The 22,135-nt window shown below is 34.1% G+C and overlaps 1 protein-coding gene across 1 annotated transcript in view; it reads right to left on the bottom strand.

Annotated features, from left to right (window-relative positions):
* The window catches only part of Rcd-1 (Required for cell differentiation 1), a 105,415-nt gene that overhangs the window by 53,824 nt on the left and 29,456 nt on the right, over nucleotides 1-22,135 (bottom strand). Inside the window, exon 4 of the mRNA XM_090411911.1 lies at nucleotides 7,766-7,853. Within this exon, the coding sequence (XP_090268037.1) occupies nucleotides 7,766-7,853 (88 nt within the window). The remainder of the gene's footprint in view (nucleotides 1-7,765; nucleotides 7,854-22,135) is intronic.

Genomic DNA, 22,135 nt, shown 5'->3' with positions numbered 1-22,135 from the left:
AAGCATGACAGATCTCACTTAATCTTGTCTAACAAATTAAGTTATATCAACTGTGCCTTGTTAAACTATATTTGGTCACTCAATTAGATAATTTAAACTGAAATTTTAGATAATTTAAATTAATTTTTAATTGACCAGTGATTTATAAATATACAATGTCAACAAGGTTTGTCAATGGAGCTGTTCGGCTTCTTCAGGGCTTATAACGGTAAGAGAAAACTCAGTGGTTAGTACAGAGAAAATGGAGTAACACTATCGTCTAAATTAAAAAATAGAAACAGATGCATAACATCATATGCATGAGTGTGTTGTATTAGTCACTGTCGTGCGAGTATGTTCTGTAGTTATGAGCAAAATGAAATTCTGGCAAACTGAGTGATCTTATTAATGTTTTCAATATGTCAGCTATCAGCATTCCCTTGTTTCTATTAAGATTTTCTTCAGAACGGAGGACTACTACGGCTTCCTTGAAGTTTCTACAATGGAAGTCTTCTTGTAGATAAGACATGGAGCTCCTATCCCATTCAATGGTGTGGTTTGTCATTGCGAAATGATGGGCTAGACCTGAATTGTCTGTTCTGTTGTTATTAACATCACCTATATGTTTTTTTTTTTTTTTTTTCAATGTCTGTCCTACATAGTTTAGGCCATAAGAGCATGGGATGTTGTACACTCCAGTGTGTTTGAAAAAAGCAATGATGTCTTTTGGTGATCTTAAAACATGGTGGACAGTCTTAACAGGTTTGCAATCAATTCAGGTCTAGCCCATCATTTCATGATGACAAACCACACCATTGAGTTGGATAGGAGTTCCGTGCCTTATCTAGAAGAAGACTTCTGTTGTAGAAACTTCAAGGAAGCTGTAGTAGTCTTCTGGAGAAGATCTTAACAGAAACCAGGGAATGATAATAGCTGACATATGGAAAAATCTTAAGATCGCCAAGTCTGACAGAATTTCATTTTGCTCATAACACGCTCCATGCGTGTAATGTTATGCGTCTGTTTCAATTTTTTTAATTTATATGAGTGTTACTCAATTTTGTTTGTACTAGGCACTTTGAGTTTTCTCTTACTGTTGTAAGCCCTGAAGAAGCCAATCAATGTATGTTTATAAATCACTGGTCAATTAAAAATCAATATATTTCAGTTTAAATTATCAATTATGCCTCTTTATCCTCAAGCTAAGTCTCATGAAAAGCTCATAACTAGTTTTTACCTTCCACCATCTGATGACAATTTAATCTGAAATAGCCAGTGCACCCTCATTATTACAGCTTTCTAGTCATGTATACTACAGGTTCCAACTTTTTGTCCATTCATCTGGTTTTGTTGTATTATATTCTTGATATTTCATGTTTCTAAGTACACATTTAGCAATTCTGCACTGTCAGCATTTTAATTTTATACTATTTTTGGATCCATCATGTTTAGTATTAAATAAAATTAAAAATAAATCCTGTAAGTAACCAAATTTGAAAATTCATCACATTTGGTTATCTTTTCCTTCAAGACTATTCACTTTAAAATAAATTTTAATCAGTAATTTTAAGCCTTATGGGTTGGTTACAGGGTCAGCTTCTTTTCTACAAAACTTTTTGAATTACTGCTAAAAAAAACTTGAGCTACATAAAAGTAACTCTGAAATTCAAATTATTATCATTATTTTTAATATTTATATATAAATTCCACATAAACACAAACTTGCAAGAACTAAAACCTTTTATCTTCCTCTTTCATACCTTCTACCACATCACAGTGACAGAAGGTATGAAAGAGGAAGATAAGAAGTTGGTTTAGAGGTTTTAGAACTGGACAGTGAATGGATGTTGACTAGCAGCTGCTTGTGTATTTATGATGTTGAGGGTAAGTGGGGGGGGGGGGGGGGGGATGTTGTCGGCCAGTTGAGCAGAACACTACCCATAAAAATACCTGCAGAAAAAGCACAAAACAGAAACAGTACACAATAATAGTGATTGACTAGAGTGAGAAGAGTCACCAATTAACCAAATCTTTCTCTGACAACATCAAACATTTGTAGACAAGTTCTGGTGCACCACCTATTATGCGAGAACAATATTTTAAAGTAGGATAGACTTGTGATTTATACAGTTTCAGGAGTTGTACTGGTGAGAAATAATGCCCTGAGCAGGAAAGCCCCCCCCCCCCGTTATTTCGAATAGAGAGGAGGCTACGAATGTCATATGCTTATGCCAGAAGAGACTAGAGGTGCAAATCAATCCGAGTAGAGTGATCTCTGATCTTGCAAGGAGAACTGAATTTATCAAAGGTGAGCAGAGGTGAAATGTTTTTGTGTGAATTAAGGCAAACTGTTCTGGTGACATTTAAAATGTTGTCCTCACTAAGATACATTTTGGAGAAAAGTGTTTAATGCAGTGATTACAAAAGCCCTTATAGTTTTGGATATATGGGCACTGCAAGGTTCATCAAATGAAATGGACATGTAAAGTTTTCTGTCATTAGCAAAAACTGTGAATAGGAGTGTAGGCAGAATTACTGCACCCTTGGATATTCTTGCATTGGTAGGGAAATCTAAAGCCATCCACCATGACATGCAATGAGTGCCTAGAGGGGAAATTGGCAATCCATCTACAAAGCATGAAGGGTAGACAATCCAAACAGTAATTTGTTGAACAAGACTTTGTGCCAAACCAAATAAAAAGTCCTTGAAACATCTAGAGTGACTAAACAGGTTTCACCAAATCTTTCCATAAGCTGGATTGACCTAGCTCAGTCAGTATACATGAAGTCCTTTGAGTGCAAAGATTAGTCTATACATAGATTGTGTAGAGGGAATGATTTGTGGATCTGTAGCCCGTGTTTGACGGAAAGAAGGATTTGTACAATGCTGATGGACTGCTCTAGATGGTTTTGATGTCGAGAGAGAGAGAGAGCTTTGTTCACTGAGCATGCAGAAGCACAAATTCAGGAAAACTTAAGCAATTGTGAAGGCACCCATGAAGTGAGTGAGGGTGAGAATGACCAAGTAAGGAATCTAGTCTCTCAAACAAAAATACTGAATAGGGTAGTCAATCCAGAAAGGTGGGTGGGTTCAGACCTAAAGGTATGCTGCAGTTTGCATATACTAATGCCAGAAGTGTTAGGAACAAGGAGTTTTTGGCCTTGGTTAGTGCAACACCTTGCCAAAAGTTATAGGCATTAGTGAGACTTAGCTAACAGCAGATGATGTGGTTACAAGGACAGAATGCGAAGGGTTTAGTATTTTCAAGGAAGATAGAGAAGATGAGATGTGGGGAGGAGTACTGCTGATGATAGCAGATAAACTGCAATGAAAAATAATAGATTTTTTAGACTGTTAATTTGAAACAATCTGGAGTGAGATTAGGGCCAGTAAGACAAAATATACAGTTGGTTGTTGCTATAGACCAGGAGTTACACAGATGATTTGAAAGATATGCATTGCCAAATTAGCACAATGAGTACAGGTCGAGTGATTATTATGGGGAGGGGGGGGGGACTTCAACTGTGGAGATATAGACTGGAAGGAAATAGAATTTATATACCTGCTGAGAGATAATTACTTAAGGCAGCATGTGATGGAGGGGATTAGGAGTGGGAGAATATTGCACCTGGTCATAGGATCAGAAGAGCTATCCATAACCAAGGTGACAACATTGCCAATTGGCAGAAGTGACAGTGCTGTCTTGACTTGGGAGATTGTAAAACATGAGGAATATTCTATCAAGGAGGAGTATTTGTGGAACTACAAGGAAGGTGATTATGACATGTTTATGAAGAAGCTTAAATTTGTTTTATGGTATGAAACACTACAGGTTAAGGATGTCAGTAGCGCATGGGATATAGTTAAGAGTTATCTAGAGCAGTGCTTCCCGAATTAATGGATGCCAAGACCTCCTTTGGAAAAGTTAAAATATTTCACGGCCCCATCGAAAAAAGGAAAAAAAAATTCTTAATATAGACATATTATTATAATATTTATTGTATTTATATTCGATAAAATTTATATTCAAGATTTTGCATTTGTAATCTTTTTTGTGTTTCTTATCAATACATTTGAAATGAAACTTATATGAATAAGCATATATCTACTAATATTCATTAATCGGCGAAATACGCAAGCAGCAAAATTTGTGAACCAACACTAATGTGCGATTTTTTCCATTAAAATATAAAAAAGAACAAAAAAAATAAATAAAAATTAAATACGTTTCTTTTAAGATTAAAAAAAATCTACTTAGTCTTCTTTCAAGACTAAGTAGACTTTTCTTCTTGCTACATAACGAAAGAACTCTTTCGTTATGTAGCAAGTAAGAGGAAGAATGACTATGGAAGATTAACCTTAATGAGTGATGATGGTCACTGGGAGAGAGAAGTGGATAAAATAGTTCAGTTACTGAGTGACCACTTTGCAAGGGTATATTATCCTAGCAAGGTTAAAGCAGTAACCTATGTATCAGACACTAATGTGGGTACAGAGGTGGATGAATTGGAGGTTCTTAGGATACTGCAGAATCTCAATGTAAATACAGCTGTGGGATTAGATGGCCAGCTTGGGTTTTGTAAGAATGTACAAGGAAACTGGCAGTGCCTTTGACTAAGCTCCAAGTCTCAGCTCTAGTAGATTTCCCAGGGAGTGGAAAGAGGGCAAAATAATTCCCTTGCCTAAGGGAATTATTTTTTTTTAAAATTCCCTTAGGCAAGGGAATTAAAAAATAATAGTAGCCAATTATAGACCAATCAATATCCCAGGTGTGGTCTAGAAAAGTTGATCAAAAAGAGAATTCAAGAATGGGTAGATAAAAATATGATACTCTATGAGAGTCAACATAGTATTGTCATGCCTTAGTAATTTACTAACTTTTTATAATAGTGTAACAGCTGAGTTGGATAAAGGAAATGGCTAGATGATTTTTGCAAAGACATTTCTGTAGTATTTCTGCAAATACCACAGAACTCTTACGCAAATTAGAACAAATGTGAATGGACATGACCCTGGTTAATTGGATAAGATTGTGGTTGCTGGACAGATATCAAAAAGTGGTATATAGAGGGGCAGAACTGAGGCAAAAACATGTCACTAGTGGAGTACCACGAGGTTCAGTGGTGGGACCATTGTTGTTAATATACACAAATGATATAGGAAATAACCTGAAAGAAAATATTCAGCTGTCTGTTGATGATACAAAATCGGGTAGAGCGATAGTTAATCAAGGTGGTGTGGAGAGTTTGAAGGATGATTTAAATAGGCTATCAGTATGGGCGAAAGATAATGGGTATCAGTTTAATGTGGAGAAATATAAATTACATTTTTGGAAAAATAGATTACAAGTCATGTATCACATTGATGGCACTGTACTCCAGGAAATAGATGAAGTTAACATTTTGGGGTGGTGGTAGACAGAGAGTTAAATTTTAGAGGACATATTGCTGAGGTTGCTAAAGTAGCCCATAAGATTATTTCGCTATTGAAGAACACATTAACAAGTAGAGATAAGGAAGTTGTTAATCCTCTTTATAAGGCCTTGATACGCCCACATCGATTGCTATGCTCAAGTCTGGTCCCCTGGGGATGAGGAAGCAATGGAAAGGATTGAGTGATCAAAATGGTGAGTGGTCTGTGGAATGTTCTTTATGAGGATAGATTGAGGAGGTGCTTGGATTGCAGAAGTCGGTTAATAGCAGAAAAGAGGGCATATGAAAGAAACATTTAAGTTGCTTAAAGGGTTTTATAGGATTGATGAAGGGAAAATGTTTCGGCACTTGTGTGGAGGGACCAGAACAAGGGTTCATTTCTGGAAGTTGAATAAAAGTGTGAGAACTAGATTTTTTGCTTGGAGAGTTGTGAATGAGTGAAATAGGTTACCAGAGTCAGTTGTAAGTGTTTTGTCTGTTAATGGGTTCAAGGAGAAGTATAATAGATTGTGTGGATAGATTGGGTCTCCTGTAATGAGTGTTTGGACTCCATAGAGGTGCCTGTATAATAATAAAACCCTGGATTTGAATCCCACCTTGGATGCAAAAAACCTTCATCAGGGTTTCAACTAAAAGGGAGTTACTTTTCTTATGGAGGTAGCAGGGATTTTCCTCACAGAAAACGTTTTTCATTCTGCAATACACGCAAACTAGCAAAAAGGATATAAACAATTTACAGTTTTCTAAGAAGCCAAGTTATTTAGCAATGACAAGCCACTGAGCCTAACATGAAGTTGAAGATGGGTCCATATATGAGTGATACTAACAAGGAGATCTGCTGTGGACTCACAGTGGTAGAATCCACACTAGTGGTCATGGATTGATTGGTGGGCTTCTAGGTAGTGAAGCAGTTAATTGATGATTTTCTCCATGACACTGATTTTTTGGTAGTGGCTGACTTATCCCTTTTCTTTGCAACTGTTGGATACAGGCTCAAAGTCTCCCGAACATTTTGGCTTGATATTTATCTTTTACCGAGGTGTTCCCACGATTTCTATTTAGTTACTTTTACATACACAGTTTAGCTTGCTTTCATACATTTTTCTGTTTTCTCTCAGGGCACCTGCTAACTTATTTGCCAGGAACTTTCGATTTGGTTCTTTTTTTTCTTTTAAAAAAAAAACTTCTACATGCCTCCAAAAGTTGCCTGAATTATTTTTTTTATAAACTTTCATACAACATAACTTGCATATTTTTCTTTAGAGTAAGACATCCATTTTTATTCTGCTTAAAACTAAATGGTGATCACTTTCTATTTCAAATACTATTTATATTCTTGTGTCCTTGAATCAGCATGAAAAAATTAATATAAAAAATAATGTAGTGAATGAGACTTATTTCGTTTGTGTTACATCCATGCAAATTTATCCACAACTCTATGCTGGAACACAGCATTAGTAATAACTAGTCCATACATCCCTGAACAGAAATCTACTAAGTACTTACCATTATCATTAGTATCAACTTTTCCTTCATATATAAATCCCTCTCCAATGACTCAAAACCATCTCTCCTAATTTATTAATAGAGCTTCTGAGGGACTGCAGAAACAATAAACATCTGATCATTTAATTTCATGTTATAGGGATTGCTCCCATATCACCATTACTCCAAAACTTCCTGCCAATCACAAAGATTATTTTGATGTTTAGTATTGAATACTATACCTACTCCTTCCTTTCCCTGTTCATTATTGCTTAAATATAGCATGTTGTAGTTGTTGTTATTGAGAAGAAGTGCACCTGTTTTTGTCATTTTTCATTTTTGTCATTTTCCGGTAACACCAATTATATCGACATAGAATTTCTCTAATTCTTCTGTCAATTCCACACTTCCTTTCACTGATACTTCTTACATATCAGCAGAATTCAAACAAGGCATCATTTTGAATTCTGCTGATGTTTGATTTGTTTCTGAAGCTCACTTTTCAATCAGTTACAGGAACAAATGTGCATGCATGCACACATAATAATATCCTGTATATACTCTGAATTTAAGACCAACAATTCCAATGGAAACAAAAAATGCATGACCATACCAGCCTGAAATAAGCTTTTCATCATCTTTTTCAAAATTAAATTTGACAGTAGTTTGTTACAGAAACTATGAACCACTTCTGCAGCACAAACAGAACAGAGAAAAATTGAGAATTACGAATTAATTAAAAACTGTCAATGGTGTACTGCATATGAAAAAATATCAGTATAGCCAGAAGTGCTGTATAAGAATATCAGGAGTTATAGGATGCATAGGATTGTTGAAAAAAAAGCCTAATAAAAAAAAACATGCATACCTTGAAGAAATGCTGATCTTGTTTCAGGATGAGATGCTACACATTGTAGTAGTGCCAATGCATTACATACTCTATTAGACTGATGAGCCTATGAATTAAAAATTAAATGTATAAATATGCATACATTCACACTTATTTTATAAGTATCTACATTTACAATTTATATACAACCTTGAGAGCAGTAACACATCTACCTAGAGCAAGGGTGGGGGAACCCTTGGTATGCGTGCCAAACTTGGCATGCCAATGACTTTTTTCCAGCACACGACCCTGAAGTTGTTCAAAACAGCAGGTATGCCACTTTGAACTACAAATATGCATGTGGGTAGACAATTATATACTGTTTATCCAACCTTCATAATAATAGCTTAATTTAAATTAAATTAAAAGTTCCAGAAGTCAGTTGACATAGTCTCATTATCCATCTAATATCCTTTTTTGAGGTCTACCCAGCCTTCTCTTTTCAAATAATTTATATTTTATTATTTGTTTAGGATCATGAAATTATACCTTCAATTATCTGAAAAACACCACATTCCTGCTATGGTTGGATAAATCTTAGATTACTGTATATATATATATATATATATATATATATATAAACTCTCACAATCTGTATCAGAACTCTCTCTCTCACACATACCCTTATATCCATTCACTGGTTTCCATAAAGTAAGGAATAAAGACAAAAAAACAACTCAAGAACTATGATGAATTTTTATGTAATTCGGTGAAAAGCAGTATGTTATGAGATGTGAAAGAAACACAAAAACTGCAAATAAATAGTTTAATTCAGTAACAAATGGGTATAATGATCAAGAATGAGGTCAAAATAAGATTATTAAAGTGCCTCAATAAGGAATGTGGTCACCTATCACAGCAATACAGCACTCACAATGATGTTTCATACTGTTTATAATGATGTCTAGGAGCTCAGTTGATAATAACCATTGCTCCTGTAAAAAAATCTAAGTCCTTTAAGATATAGGGGATGGGTAAAGGGTGTTTGAGAGCAGTAACACATCTACCTAGAGCAAGGGTGGGGGAACCCTTGGTATGCGTGCCAAACTTGGCATGCCAATGACTTTTTTCCAGCACACGACCCAGGGCTCACCTTAAAAATAAATAATACATAAAAAAAAAAACACCCCACCCCAGCACTAAGACTTAAGTGCTGGGTTTCTCTCAACACTTAAGCCTTAACACATGGCTTTTTTTTCCTTTTTTTTTTTTCAGTGGGATAGTCATTCTATCCTGCACAACTTTATTTCAAATTGTCTGCACACTCTCCTATCATGGACCAATCTGAAGATACTGTAATCAACAATAACAAAAGATTTTCCACATTTGTGTGTTCTCTTCATATAAATTCATGTACATTTTTATGCATGAACATGCATTAATAATAATTAGTTCAGGTTGAGCAGAAATCTAGCAGAAGCTTCCTATTATTAGTCTTGCCCTTTTCTCTAAATTTTCCCAAATGCTTTTTTGTGTCTTGTGTTGATACAAGAACTAGCTTTTAACTCCCTAATCCTTAATGCATTAAAAAAATCATTACTTCAGAAGGCTCTCTCTCTCAATATTTGATTTTCATCACTGTATTTTCATCTGGTAACATCAACTACACTGACATAATACATCCATTTCCTTTCTTGTTAATGTGTCTTAAGCTGGTAGTACCTACTTCAATTCTGATGAGGTTGTTTCAGAAGCAGACTTTTTCTGTTCACTCTCATTCCCTGACAAAAACAATAGGAACTTTGTATAACCACATGATGTCCTAGCAAATGCAATATTGTGTCATTATAATGTATACACAGATTTGGTCAATGAGCCCAATTACAGTTTGGGTAAGTTCTAAACTGCCATCCCATCATCATACATTCAGCATCAAAACAGACATTGCAGAAATCTGGGGCCCCACAGGACGATGAGGGTTACACTGAGTCAGTAGCTGCAGTAAGTTCTCTGCATTCCTTATAGGCCATGGAAAGTCTCTTGGAAGCATGTAAAGTTGTTATATTGTGTCATGAAGAGTAAAAAAAAAGATATAATTTTAAGTTTTAAAAGTTGTAAAAAACAATATAAAATATAACTTTTTAAATGGTTCTCTGGATTCAGTGCTATCAGCTTCAGAACAATCACAAACACCTCTTACACCCTGCCAACACTAACAAAAAATACATGGTTAAAATGATAGAAAATTGTAAATAAAAGGATGAAATCATTTCAATGTCTGCCATGCAATATGAATATTTTGTTTGGTCTTGTCATAGAATAGTGAATATGGTGAACTACTACTCTCTTTTGTATTACAAATGTTGTTTCTGGTAATGTTAACATTGATGGTAAAGAAAGCTACACTTAAAATAATTATTTATTTTTATTTATAAGTATTTATGACAACTAATCCCATCACTTCTGAGAGATGTCAGTTTGGAATAATATGATGTTAAGATGGGGGCAGGAAAGGTGACATTCAAATAATCAGGAAAATAAAAACTGCAGATAAGTCACATTACGATTTTTTTCCCCTCCAGACATTCCCAATATGAAAGAGATCTGTTCTCATAATTAGAAAAACTACAAATAATGGACATCAAAATGACTTTCAAACTTTTATGTTCATTACTGAATTCAGTAAAATTGCAATAATGGTATATCATTTTTTAGTTGTTAGGTAAAAGTTCAATGTTAAATTCATGGATAAAATTACTAGTAAATGGACCAGAATGATCCATTTTGTATGTTATATCAGTATTATGAAAGGAAATAAATGAGAGGTAATATGTCACATAACTCACTGCATAGTGAATACTTACAATAAATATAGTGAACAACTTGTCATAAACTAAAATGTTTTGGCATAAGTACCAAAGAATCATTGTTAATCTAAAGGAAATCTACTACACCAAACTTGATTATAATAACTTCTTTAAGTCTTTGTGACCTCATTATAAAAAGTATAAAGTGTACTTAATGAATAGAAAATGTAATTAAATAAATATATTTATGTTTAAAATGCAAATTTTATAACATATCTTGAATTTTGATATTTCAATATTTTGAAAGGGATAAGAGAGGAGAAACTTGTATGAGTCCAAATGACAGGTCTGCTTTCTACTGCCTTGCCAAAAACTATGAACTGTAAATTTTGCACGCAATAGAACCATCAGCATTAGATGGTTCTATTGCATCATTACACACAGAACAATGATCTCTGATTTTGGCTGATCCAGGTGTGAAAGAAAAAACATTTTGTGCACAAGTTTCTCAGATTCAATGTGTGCACTAATATAACATTTCTCATATTAATGTTGCCCCCCCCCCTTTTTTTGGTTTAGCTATACCTCTTAAAATTGTGAGCACTAAATTAATTTGCTTAAATTCATCACTGTGTGCATGAGCTCAAGTAATTGTACTGTCTAGACAGTAGATATCTTTAAACAAACATGGCTCTGCAACTTGGTAGCATCAGTTCACCCACACACTACAGGCTAAAAGTACATAAAAATATTGTATTAAGTTGGAATGGGTGTTAGACTAATGTTGGAGTGAAGATACAGGAGAAATTACTAAATAAAAGGAGTGGTAAGTATGATTTTTCATATAATTTGTTTTCATAGTACAACCAAATATTATGGTAAATTTGAAAACAAAACAAAAATCTGAAAACAAAAATTTTGCACATGCACTTACTAGCAATTAACCACTGCAACAGAAGAAGCCAATCTCCATGCTACTTACTTTTTCCTTCACTAAAATATCACAGTAAAATCATCCAAACTCATAAAATTAAAATGCTTCCTTTGATTATTTTGTCAGAAAGATCAGAAGAATCTTGTGCAAAATTTTTATAGATAAAAAAGCTGCTAGTCCAGATTTCACTTCATTGTTATTTAAACTCAATAGCTGGTATTTTTCATTATTTTTTTGTGATAATTTTTTTTTGGGGGGGGGGGGTTAACACTTGATGTGAACACCTATAGATAGTATTACTTAAGAAATTATATAAATCAAGTGGATATTAAATCCAACATTATTTCTGTAAATTTTAGTAAATTACTTAAGAAATATATAACATGATAGAAGATAAAAACAAAATGAATGAATGAGGAGAAAGAAAAATTTGTTCTGTAATTTTGGAGTTGAGTGAAAAAGTCTTGAATAGTTGTTGCATGGATTTTAACTGATTTGGAATAAGAGAATTATAATGTCAATTTTAATGGACACATTGACTATAAAAACATTTATAAAAAAACAACATAAGCTGCTCTTCAGTTTTATAGTTTTTATAAAGGACTAAAAAATCCTAGTAACTAGAACTTTTTAGGTGTGAGAACAGTATTCAAGTTGGAAAGATTTGGTTTGTATAGGTTTTTTTTTAAATTTTTATTATTAATCTTATATATTTTTGGCAGTTTTAAATTTAATTTTTATAATGTACAAAAATCTTGCTCTAGAGATCAAACTTTTTCAAGCCATTTCAGGCCTTTAAAATAAGCAGGTCTCACACTAAGCAATGAAATTTATCTCTTACCTAAATTACTTCTGGAGGAGGGGGGGGGGGAGAATTATTTGAAAAAAAAAAAAAATGCAGCTATGTTGCATAGGCATTCTGATCTTGAGCAAATTTTCACAATAGCTGCAACAGATTAAATGATCTGAGTGAGGAGTACAGCTTAGCAAAGTTTAAAATTATATGTCAAAAATAGCATAAAAAAAAAACAGTGAAACAAACGAAAAATGGCAAAGCATAGGGTGTTGATGGAATTCCAGCAGAATTCTTCAAAACAGGACTCGTGGAACTATTACCAGAACTTCTTATGAAGTAGTATTTTTCAGAAATAATACTACTTCATAAGAACGGTGATAGATCAAATATAAGCAACTACAGAGCCATAAGTCTCATTTTGCATAATTATAAAATATTTATTAGGATTATCCAAAATAGAATTACAAGCTAACTAGATCAGAACCAACCATATGAACACATAAGATTTAGAAAAAGGTTTTTCAACTATTGATCATCTGCATACTATCAACTAAATTAGTGAAAAATATCAAGAATATAATAAGCCTCTATACATAGCATCCATAGACTTTCCAGAGGCATCAACTCAATAGAACACAAGCTGCTGTTTCTGGGACTCTAAAATCAAGTTATAGAAAATAAATATATCAGAATATTAAAAAAGTATTGATAATTAATAGTAGCACAGCAGAAATCAAACTTCAGACAACAGGACCATCCTTCAACCTATGAAGACGAGTCAAACTGGAAAACCCGACAACACCCAAGCTATTCACTTCACTGTTGGAAAATGTTATATAAAGAACTGAACTAGAATAATTATGATTTAAACACCCTAGGCAAAAATTTAGGCAATCTTAGATTTGCCAATGACATAGCACCCTTTTCCAAAAACAGCTCAAAACTGAAAACAATGATTAGAGATCTAAGTAATAAAAGTAAAGCATAATGGATTAAATATAAACTACAGTAAACCTAAACTAATGACTAATTACACAGAAATTGCAATAACTGTTGAAAACAGAATAATGTTACAAAGATGATTTTGAATATTTAGGCCAGATGCTATCATTTAGAAACAGAATGGAAAAAGAAATACATGCTAGAATCACCAATAGTTGGAGGAGCTATTGGAGTTTAAGAGAGTAAATGAAGGGAGACCTACTAATCAGCCTAAAATGCAAACTTCATATGATCATGCTACCCATTCTAACCTATCGATCACAAACATCATCACTAATAACTAAACAAGCAACCAAGCTAAGAACATGCCAAAGAGCAATGTAATTACACATCAAAAGGATAGAAAAAATAAGAACCCTAGAAATAAGACAGAAAACAAAAGTCACTGACATCATAAGAAAAGTAAAATCCCTAAAATGCAAATGGGCAGGACACTTGATGAGAAAACAAGATGATACAGGGATAAACTCACCACTTACTGGATACCTAGAGAGGGAAAGAGAAGTAGAGATATACAGAAAACCAGATAGAGAGATGAACTTATTCTAACAGCAAGACCAACTTGGTAAGAACAGCCCAAAATAGAGCCGAATGGAACAACACAGGGGGGGGGGCTTTGCCCAGCAGTGGGATTCTATAGGCTGACAACAACTTTACTTGACATTTGTAAGAAAAAATTGTAATTGTAATTAATGATACTGGGATGGATTCACAATTTTGATAATTTGAAAAAATTATAATTGTAATTAATGATACTGGAATGGATTCACAATTTTGACAATTTGAAAAAATTCCAGACGAACCGCATAGCTTAGAAATAACGAAAAAATTAAAAAGTTAGGTATGTTATGAATGCATAAAATATATGTAGATACTAGTCTATTTTATCATTTACTACAATAAAGTATACATAAATCTATTATAAAAAAGTTAAAATTTATCAAAACTTACACAAACACTTACAGATTGTACATGGCCATTTGCAGTCGATGCAGTGTTAATTTATAACTGCATAAAATTAACTGTTATTAATTAATTAGCATAAAATAAAAATTTTATGATGATTCATTCATTAGTGTATAGGCTAGGCTACAACGTAGCAATCATATCGATTGCACTAGGCTATAAAGCAATCATATCACTGCTTCATTATAAATAAATATAAATTTCTTTTTCACTATATCTTTTCATGTTTGATGTCTAGTGTTAGTAATATGTATAACATCTACAGTGTTTTGTATCATATAAGACAATACTGATGTAGGTACTGACAGACATTTCATCTTGTAAACAGATGACAAACTTATGGTATCGATAAATACAGTACAGTACTGTATTTTCTCTTTATGATTTTCTTAACATTTTCTTTTCTCTAGCTTACTTTATTGTAAGAATACCGTAAATAACATACAAAATATGTGTTAATCTACTGCTTATGTTATCGGTAAGGCTTCTGTCAACAGTAGGCTGTAAGTAAAGTTTTTGGGGAGTCAAAAGTTATAAGCAGATTTTTGAACAACATGGGGGATCGACACTCCTAACATCCCTGCATTGTTCAAGGGTTAACTGTATGTACAGGGTGTTCGGGATAAATTTGACAGTTTCGTAAGGAAAAAGAAAATCTTCCTTGTATCTATTAAATTTAATGAATTGACAAAAAAACATTACAGGCAGAGTTAATTACAATACTATCAACAAGATTTACTCAAAATAACCACCATTAGCATCGATCACAGCTTCAATTCTGCTTCGGAACCTCGAACAAGCTGATGCTACAGTCTCCCTGGGAAGGGCCGCAAAAACTGTTTTAATTTTATCCATTAACTGGGCTTTTGTATTACTGGAAGTGCGATTGGTGTCTTTTTCAACTGCGCCCCATACAAAATAATCCATGGGGTTAAGGTCTGGGGAGTTTGGAGGCCAAACATTTGGACTGGTGAAGTCGTAGAAATTTTCAGACAACCATTTTTGACTTTTCCCAGAGGTGTGGCAAGGGGCCGAATCCTGCTGCCATACATACGGCCTACCATTGGCTACCCTTGTTATCCAGGGCTTGACTACAGTTAGCAACTCCACGAACAAAGCCCGAATTCCAATGCCAGGGTTCTTCAACACCTGTTCCTGCAGATTTGCGAGGAATTCTGCTGTACGAACGCAATCAGATCGTCTGCTAGGGATCTTTCTTCTTGCTACATCCTCGTAGTCACCATTGCAAGTCTCTAGTTCATGCCTGATTGTTTTTACTGTATTCAGGGAGCATTGGGCAGCAGTCGTAATATCCTTATTTTGATGGCGGGCACGAATCATCATGATACAAGTTATTCTCTTCCATGATTCAGGTGGGTTCCAGCTATCCATCCTTTCTGACATCTTGTATATGAATGAAGAAGGGTCCAAACTTTTAAATGAAGAGAAGTGTGTGTTAATACATGTAACTTACGGAAAAATATAATTAATTATAAATATGTCAAATTTATCCCGAACACCCTGTATGTGTATATATATATTCTCAAAAAATTGAACAATCTAGATAGTGACAGCTAGAATCTTTTTAAAGTGACAAGTGAATCTCAAGCAGCGAGAATTCAATATGACAATAAACTGAAACTTATTAGAAAATTCGAAGCCCTTAAACAAATACAAGGAAATTTAACTTCTTCGAAACCACACCTCCAACCTGACAAAGTTGTAATTAACAAATCAAGTTATAATCTTTCCGATGCAGAAAAAAGAATCCTCAGTAAAGGCTTAAATTTTGTTTTATCTCCTAGATCTATTCCAAAAGAATTATTACTTACAATGATCGAAAAAGCTATCTCCTTTCTTCCTACCCAAAAGGCAAACCTACTCCACACTGAATCCATTATCATCATCAATAACGAAAACCTCCTACAGACAACGTCTTTTTATCGGAATGGCAGGTTATTAAGAAGTTACAAAACAACAAAAATATAATTATTCTTCCTGTGGATAAAGGCAACGCCACAGTTGTTCTCAACATTGATGAGTAACACAACGAGATGATGGAATTGTTATGGAGTGACACTTACTCGATCCTCGAGAGAGAGATCCCACCTCTGAACTCCACAACCGGATCAACAATCTACTGAGAACAACCTCTGAACTACCTAGAAACATACGCCTTTCTCTTCGTTCTCTCCATCTGCTAATTCCATGATTATATAGACTATCTAAAATTCATAAGGAAAACACCCTACTTCGACCTATCATAGAAGGAATTGACTCAACATATAACCTTTCCAAATATTTGGCTAAATCTCTCAAATGTTTTTCTGGTAAGTCATCGTCTTTTATTAAAAACTCTGCATATTTTGTATCATGTATAAAAGATATACATGGAATGTAAGAACTCCTCACCAGGCAGGAGCATTGGAAATACTACTGCATGAATTACACAACTACCAATGGGAAGTGATTGGCCTCTGCAAAACCATGTGGACTGGAAAAGGAGAATTCCACCATGGACAGTACAAAATCTTAACTTCAGGCAAGGAGGACAACAAACACCAATTCTCTCAGGAACTGTTTATTACCTTAATGTAACTTCTACATATTTGGACTTAATTTTCAAATGTTAGAGATATATGAGATTAACCAAGTCTTAAATGCACTATATCTGTAATATCTCATCTCTTAACATAGGTGAACTATTCAAAAAGGTTTTTACTTTCCCTACTCTAACTTATTTCTAAGAATAATTAACAAATGAAATGCTGACCATTTCTCTATTTAAGTTCTCTGCATATTTCGATTATCCTCTCCTGAAAATTTGGAAATAAGGTTAGGATTCACTGCTTTAAAAATTTCATTATCCTCTATTACATTTAAATCAACATTCTCATTTTCAGAATCCATTATCTGATTTATCAGAAAGGATTAATATAAACTTAATACAACATATAGATACATCCCTACTAACCACACTTTATACAACTTCCAGGGATGACCTTCTACTCTGGCCCCTCTAGCTCAGTACTGAAACATTTTACCCTGCACCAATCCTTTATTATCCCTCTCCCATGTTATCCTCTCAATTCTTTAAGCAACTTAAATGTTTCTATCATATTCCCTCTTTTCCTCCTATCAACCAACTTCTGCAATTCACACACAGTCAATCTATCCTCATAGGGAACATTCCACAGACCACCCACCATCTTGGTCACTCAACTCTGAATCTTCTACACTGCTTCCTCATCTCCAAGAAACCAAGGAGACCAGATCTGAGTACAGTAATCCAGATGTGGAGTTATTCTTCTTATAAAGAAGAATAACAACTTCCTTATCTCTACTTGTTAGTGTGTTCTTGAATAGCCAAGTATGGGTTAATTATGGGCTAATTAGCAATATATCGTCTAAACTCTGTCTACTATCATCACCCCTAAATCTCTAGCTTCATCTATTTCCTGGAGTACATTTCCATCAATATGATATACAACTTGTAATCTAATTATAAATGCATAACTTTACATTTCTCCAGATTAAACTGAGACCCATTATCTTTTGTCCACACTGACAGCCACTTAAATTGTCCTACAAGCTCTTCACGCAATCTTAACTATTATTAGTCTACCTAATTTTGCATCATCATCAGCAAACAACTGAATATTTTAATTCGGGTTATTTCCTATATCATTTATATATAAATTAAATAGCAATGTGTCCAGCACTGAACTTTGTGGAACACCACTAGTTGTCTCCTCTCATCTTGATTATTCTCCTCTATATACCACTTTTTGATAACTGTCCAGCAGTCACCCTCTTATCCACATAAGCAGTGTCAAATCTATTCCTATTTGTTGCACGGAATTCCATGTGGCATTCTGTCAAACGCTTTTACAAAATCCAGAATCATGGTGTAGCCATTTCCTTTTATCCAACTCAGCTGTTACTCTATTATAAAAAGTTAAATTACTAAGGCAAGACCAATCCTTCAGAAAGCATGTTGTCCCTCATACATTATTGCATTTTTATTCACTCATTCTTGAATACTGTTTTTGACCAATTTTCCTAGTACTTTAACAACCACACCGGAGGTACTGATTGATCTATAATTTATTACTGCAGCCTTAGAACTTCTTAGAAATTCATTTACGCAACCCCATATGAGGTTGCATAAATGAATATGGGGGTCATGAAAAATTTTGCAAAAGTTTTTTGAACGCGCAATAATCAAAAATTAATTCATAATCAAAAACGTAATGATTCCGAGGTGTTTCTGGCAGTGCATGCCCATGTTGCATCGTGTGACTTCACTGCAGCCTTGGTTCTGAATACACAACATGTACACTTTTCACTACGCATGCCATCATGCCACGCAATGCTGCCAGGAACACCTCGGCTCAGATTCGAGACTATTGTATGTTATGAATTGCAGTGTTTTTTCTGCACATACAAAATTTTCTGCTCTTACAGAAACATAGTTTAATTACAGAAAATAAAGACTTAATATTTTCCTACCGTCATTCATACCATCATAACCAAAAAAAATATTTTTTGGTTATGGATAAGTAGCTAAATTTAGACAGAAGAAGTACTACAATGCTACCAGGCTGTAGTACACCTAAATTGACAAGAAAAAGAAAATATGTCTAATCATTTTTGCAATATTTACTTCCGATAATCATGATGGTGTGGAAAAACTTCTTTGCTTAATTTGTAATGAAGTTTTGGCTGTGGAAAGCATGAAACCAGCCAAACTAAAACATATTAATACCAAGCATTCAGCGTACTGCAATAAACCAAAGGAATGTTTTGAACTACTTTTAAAATCTTCAAATAAAGAAAAACAATCTTTTGAGAAATTTGTTACTGTCAATGAAAAGTATTTACTTGCATCTTACGAAACTGCTTATTTAATTACAAAATCTAACAAGCTCTACACAACAGAAGAAGATCTCATGTTACCTGCTGCTGTTAATGTCAGAAATAGTTCATTGGGAAAGTATGGGGATAAAATTCGTAAAATTCCTTTATCGAATGATACTGTTTCCAAAAGAATTTCTGAAATGAATAATGACCAATTCCAGCAGCTTATTACCAGGCTTAAGGACAGCCCAAAGTTTGCAATAGTTATATGAAATAACTGATATTTCTAACATGACACAGTTATTTTATGTACGACATGATTATGAAGGAAGCATACATGAGGAATTATTGTTTTATCACCCTTTGGAAGGGCAGGTGACATCTTTCTGGGCAATAAATACCAACTGTTATATTCAGGCAAACTTTGAAACCAAGGAAAAGGAATAGCCATAGTATTCAAAACTAAATACGAGGCTAAACTTCTTGAATGGCAGGCAGTCTCAAGTAGAGCGATGTGGACAAATATCAGAATGGGGAACTGGAAAATGAGTTATTTGTGCCTATGATCCTACACTGAGGTAGAATTGAAGGATTTTTTTTTGAGGCTTTAGAGCATAGGTTCCCAAAGTGGGCGCTGAAGCCTTCTGGGGGGGGGGGGGGGGGGCTATAGTGGGATCAGAAGCATTTAGGGACGTTCAAGCAGTCTAGGGGTCGGTGGCTCTTTATAGAAGAAATTAATAATATATATTTAAAAATTTTTCGTGATTTTGCGATTAGATAATCATTTAAAATTTAAATATTGAATTTTAATTCATCTTATGCCTGTCTTACACGATCAATTTTTTTTTTTTTTTTAAAATCAATTTTCTATTTCAATTATTTAATCATTTGAAAATTTACCATGTCAGATAGAAATAGATGTCAATTTTCTATGTCAATGAGAAAACTGAACGTGTCATACAGGATATTTTAACTTCTATTTTTTATATACTTAAAAAATGTATTCATTTTTTGCTATTGTAAAAATTGATCGTGCCATACAGGCTTTAGTCTATCCACGCAGCAGACGAATCTTAACTAGTAGTATGTCGGTCAACTATTACGTAGGTAATTCACTCAATTCAGCATGTTTTGACAGGAACATGAGTGCTTGCAGTGACTTGTTCAAAGCACGAGTACGATGGTATCACAAACAAGTCAATGCATGTAAGTTGATTCGGGCTAGTCAAATCTATAAATACCAGTGGTTTAGGAATAACTTTCATTATTTTTTGTGTGCTGTGCCAACAATCATCAGTCGAAAGTGTGATAGATAAGAGAAGTCATACAAAGTGTAAATTAAATCTTTTATTTTGTGAATATTTTTGCAAATTTTATTACTTCATTATGTCTGAATATAAGAAGAAATGTCAACAGTACAGTACTGAGTATTTGAAATGTGGTTTTATTCAAACTGTTATAATGGGGGGCGTTACAAAATTTATGTCTTGTAAAGTGGGCGGTGGCCCGAAAAGTTTGGCAACCTATGCTTTAGAGAAAGCAACTGACACAATGAAAAAGGATAAGTTGGTCTTTGTTAGGGATCTAAATAGCAGAATAGGAAATGATTGTCAAACATACAAAAATATTTTGGGAAAATTTGGAAAAAGAGCAAAGCTAATAATAATGCCAAACACGTGTGGGATTTCTGCTCAGGAATGGACTGGTTATTATTAACACAATGTTCCAACAATAAAAATGTGCACAAATTCACATGGAGAGAAGAGTAAGGAATAAGAAAAGTCTCATTGAATATGTCATTGTTGATAGTGATGTTTTCTCCATGTTGCAGGACCAGAGTGTACTGAGGATTTAACATCGAAAGTGATCACCATTTAGTTTTGGGTAGGATAAAATTGAATTTCATATTGAAAAGAAGAACATATATGAAAGTTCTAAAGTGAATAAAAGTTGAACAGCTCTCAGATATGAACTGTAGACTAAAATACACAAACGTTATTCAAGAAAAAATGGAAGTTTGAGAACAGGAACCAAACCTTGAAGATTCAGTGGCAAGCCTTGGAGAAAACACTGATTGATTCAGCCAGAAAGGCATGTGGTGAGGTTGTCTGCAAGGATAGAAAAATCAGAACTCCATGGTAGACACAGGAAGTCAAAGAGGCAGTAAAGGAAAAGAAGAAAGTATATCAAAAGTTCCTGGCAAATAAGTCAGCTTGTGCTCTTAGAGAATACAGAGAGAAATGTAAGAAAGCTAAACACTGTAAAACTAGCTAAACAAAAGTCATCAGAGGAAGACTTTGTTTTATTGGTAAGAATATAGAAAATAAATATCAAGAAGGTGGCAATATATTCTGCAGGTTGTTAAAGCTCAAATATGGAGGAAAGAGTGCTGTAAAAGGAATTAGAGATGATAAGTGACATGAAAACTGGAGAAAAGATATCCTTGAAGTATGGAGTAATTACTTCGAAAAATTGCTAAATGAAACAAGCAGTGATAAAAAAAAACACTCAACAAGCATGCAGTCAGGAATATGTATTCATATTCAAATATGAATACATATCCATATTTGAATATGGATATTTATTCCATATCCATATTCAAAAAAGCCATCATAGGCTTGAAATATGGAAAGGCAGCAGGAGCAGATGATATTCAACCAGAAATGCTCAAGTATGGAGGTATCAAAGTCTTACAGTGGCTGCACTTCATTGTTCACAAGCCCTGGACAGAGAGACGAATTCCAGAAGATCTCTCATATATAAAAAGCAAAATAAAACTGAATGTAAGAATTACAGAGGTATTTTCCTACTGAGTGTTCCTGGCAAGATTTATTCAAGTATACTTGAGACCCGGTTGAGATGGATTGTGGAAGGGAAGCTTGGTGAAGAACAATCTGGATTCAGACTAAATAAAGGCTGTCAGGATCAGATTTTCACTTTACGACAAATAGTTGAGAAATCATGGGAATATAAAGATCTGTATTTAAGTTTTGTAGATCTGTAAAAAGCATATGACAAGGTGCCAAGAGAGAAGCTATTCAAAA

Source organism: Typopeltis vanoorti, chromosome 22 (genome assembly GCF_054136105.1).
Source record: "Typopeltis vanoorti isolate ZY-2024b chromosome 22, IOZ_Tvanoo_1.0, whole genome shotgun sequence".
NCBI lineage: Eukaryota > Metazoa > Arthropoda > Arachnida > Uropygi > Thelyphonidae > Typopeltis > Typopeltis vanoorti.
This window is presented reverse-complemented; position numbering and strand designations above follow the sequence as displayed.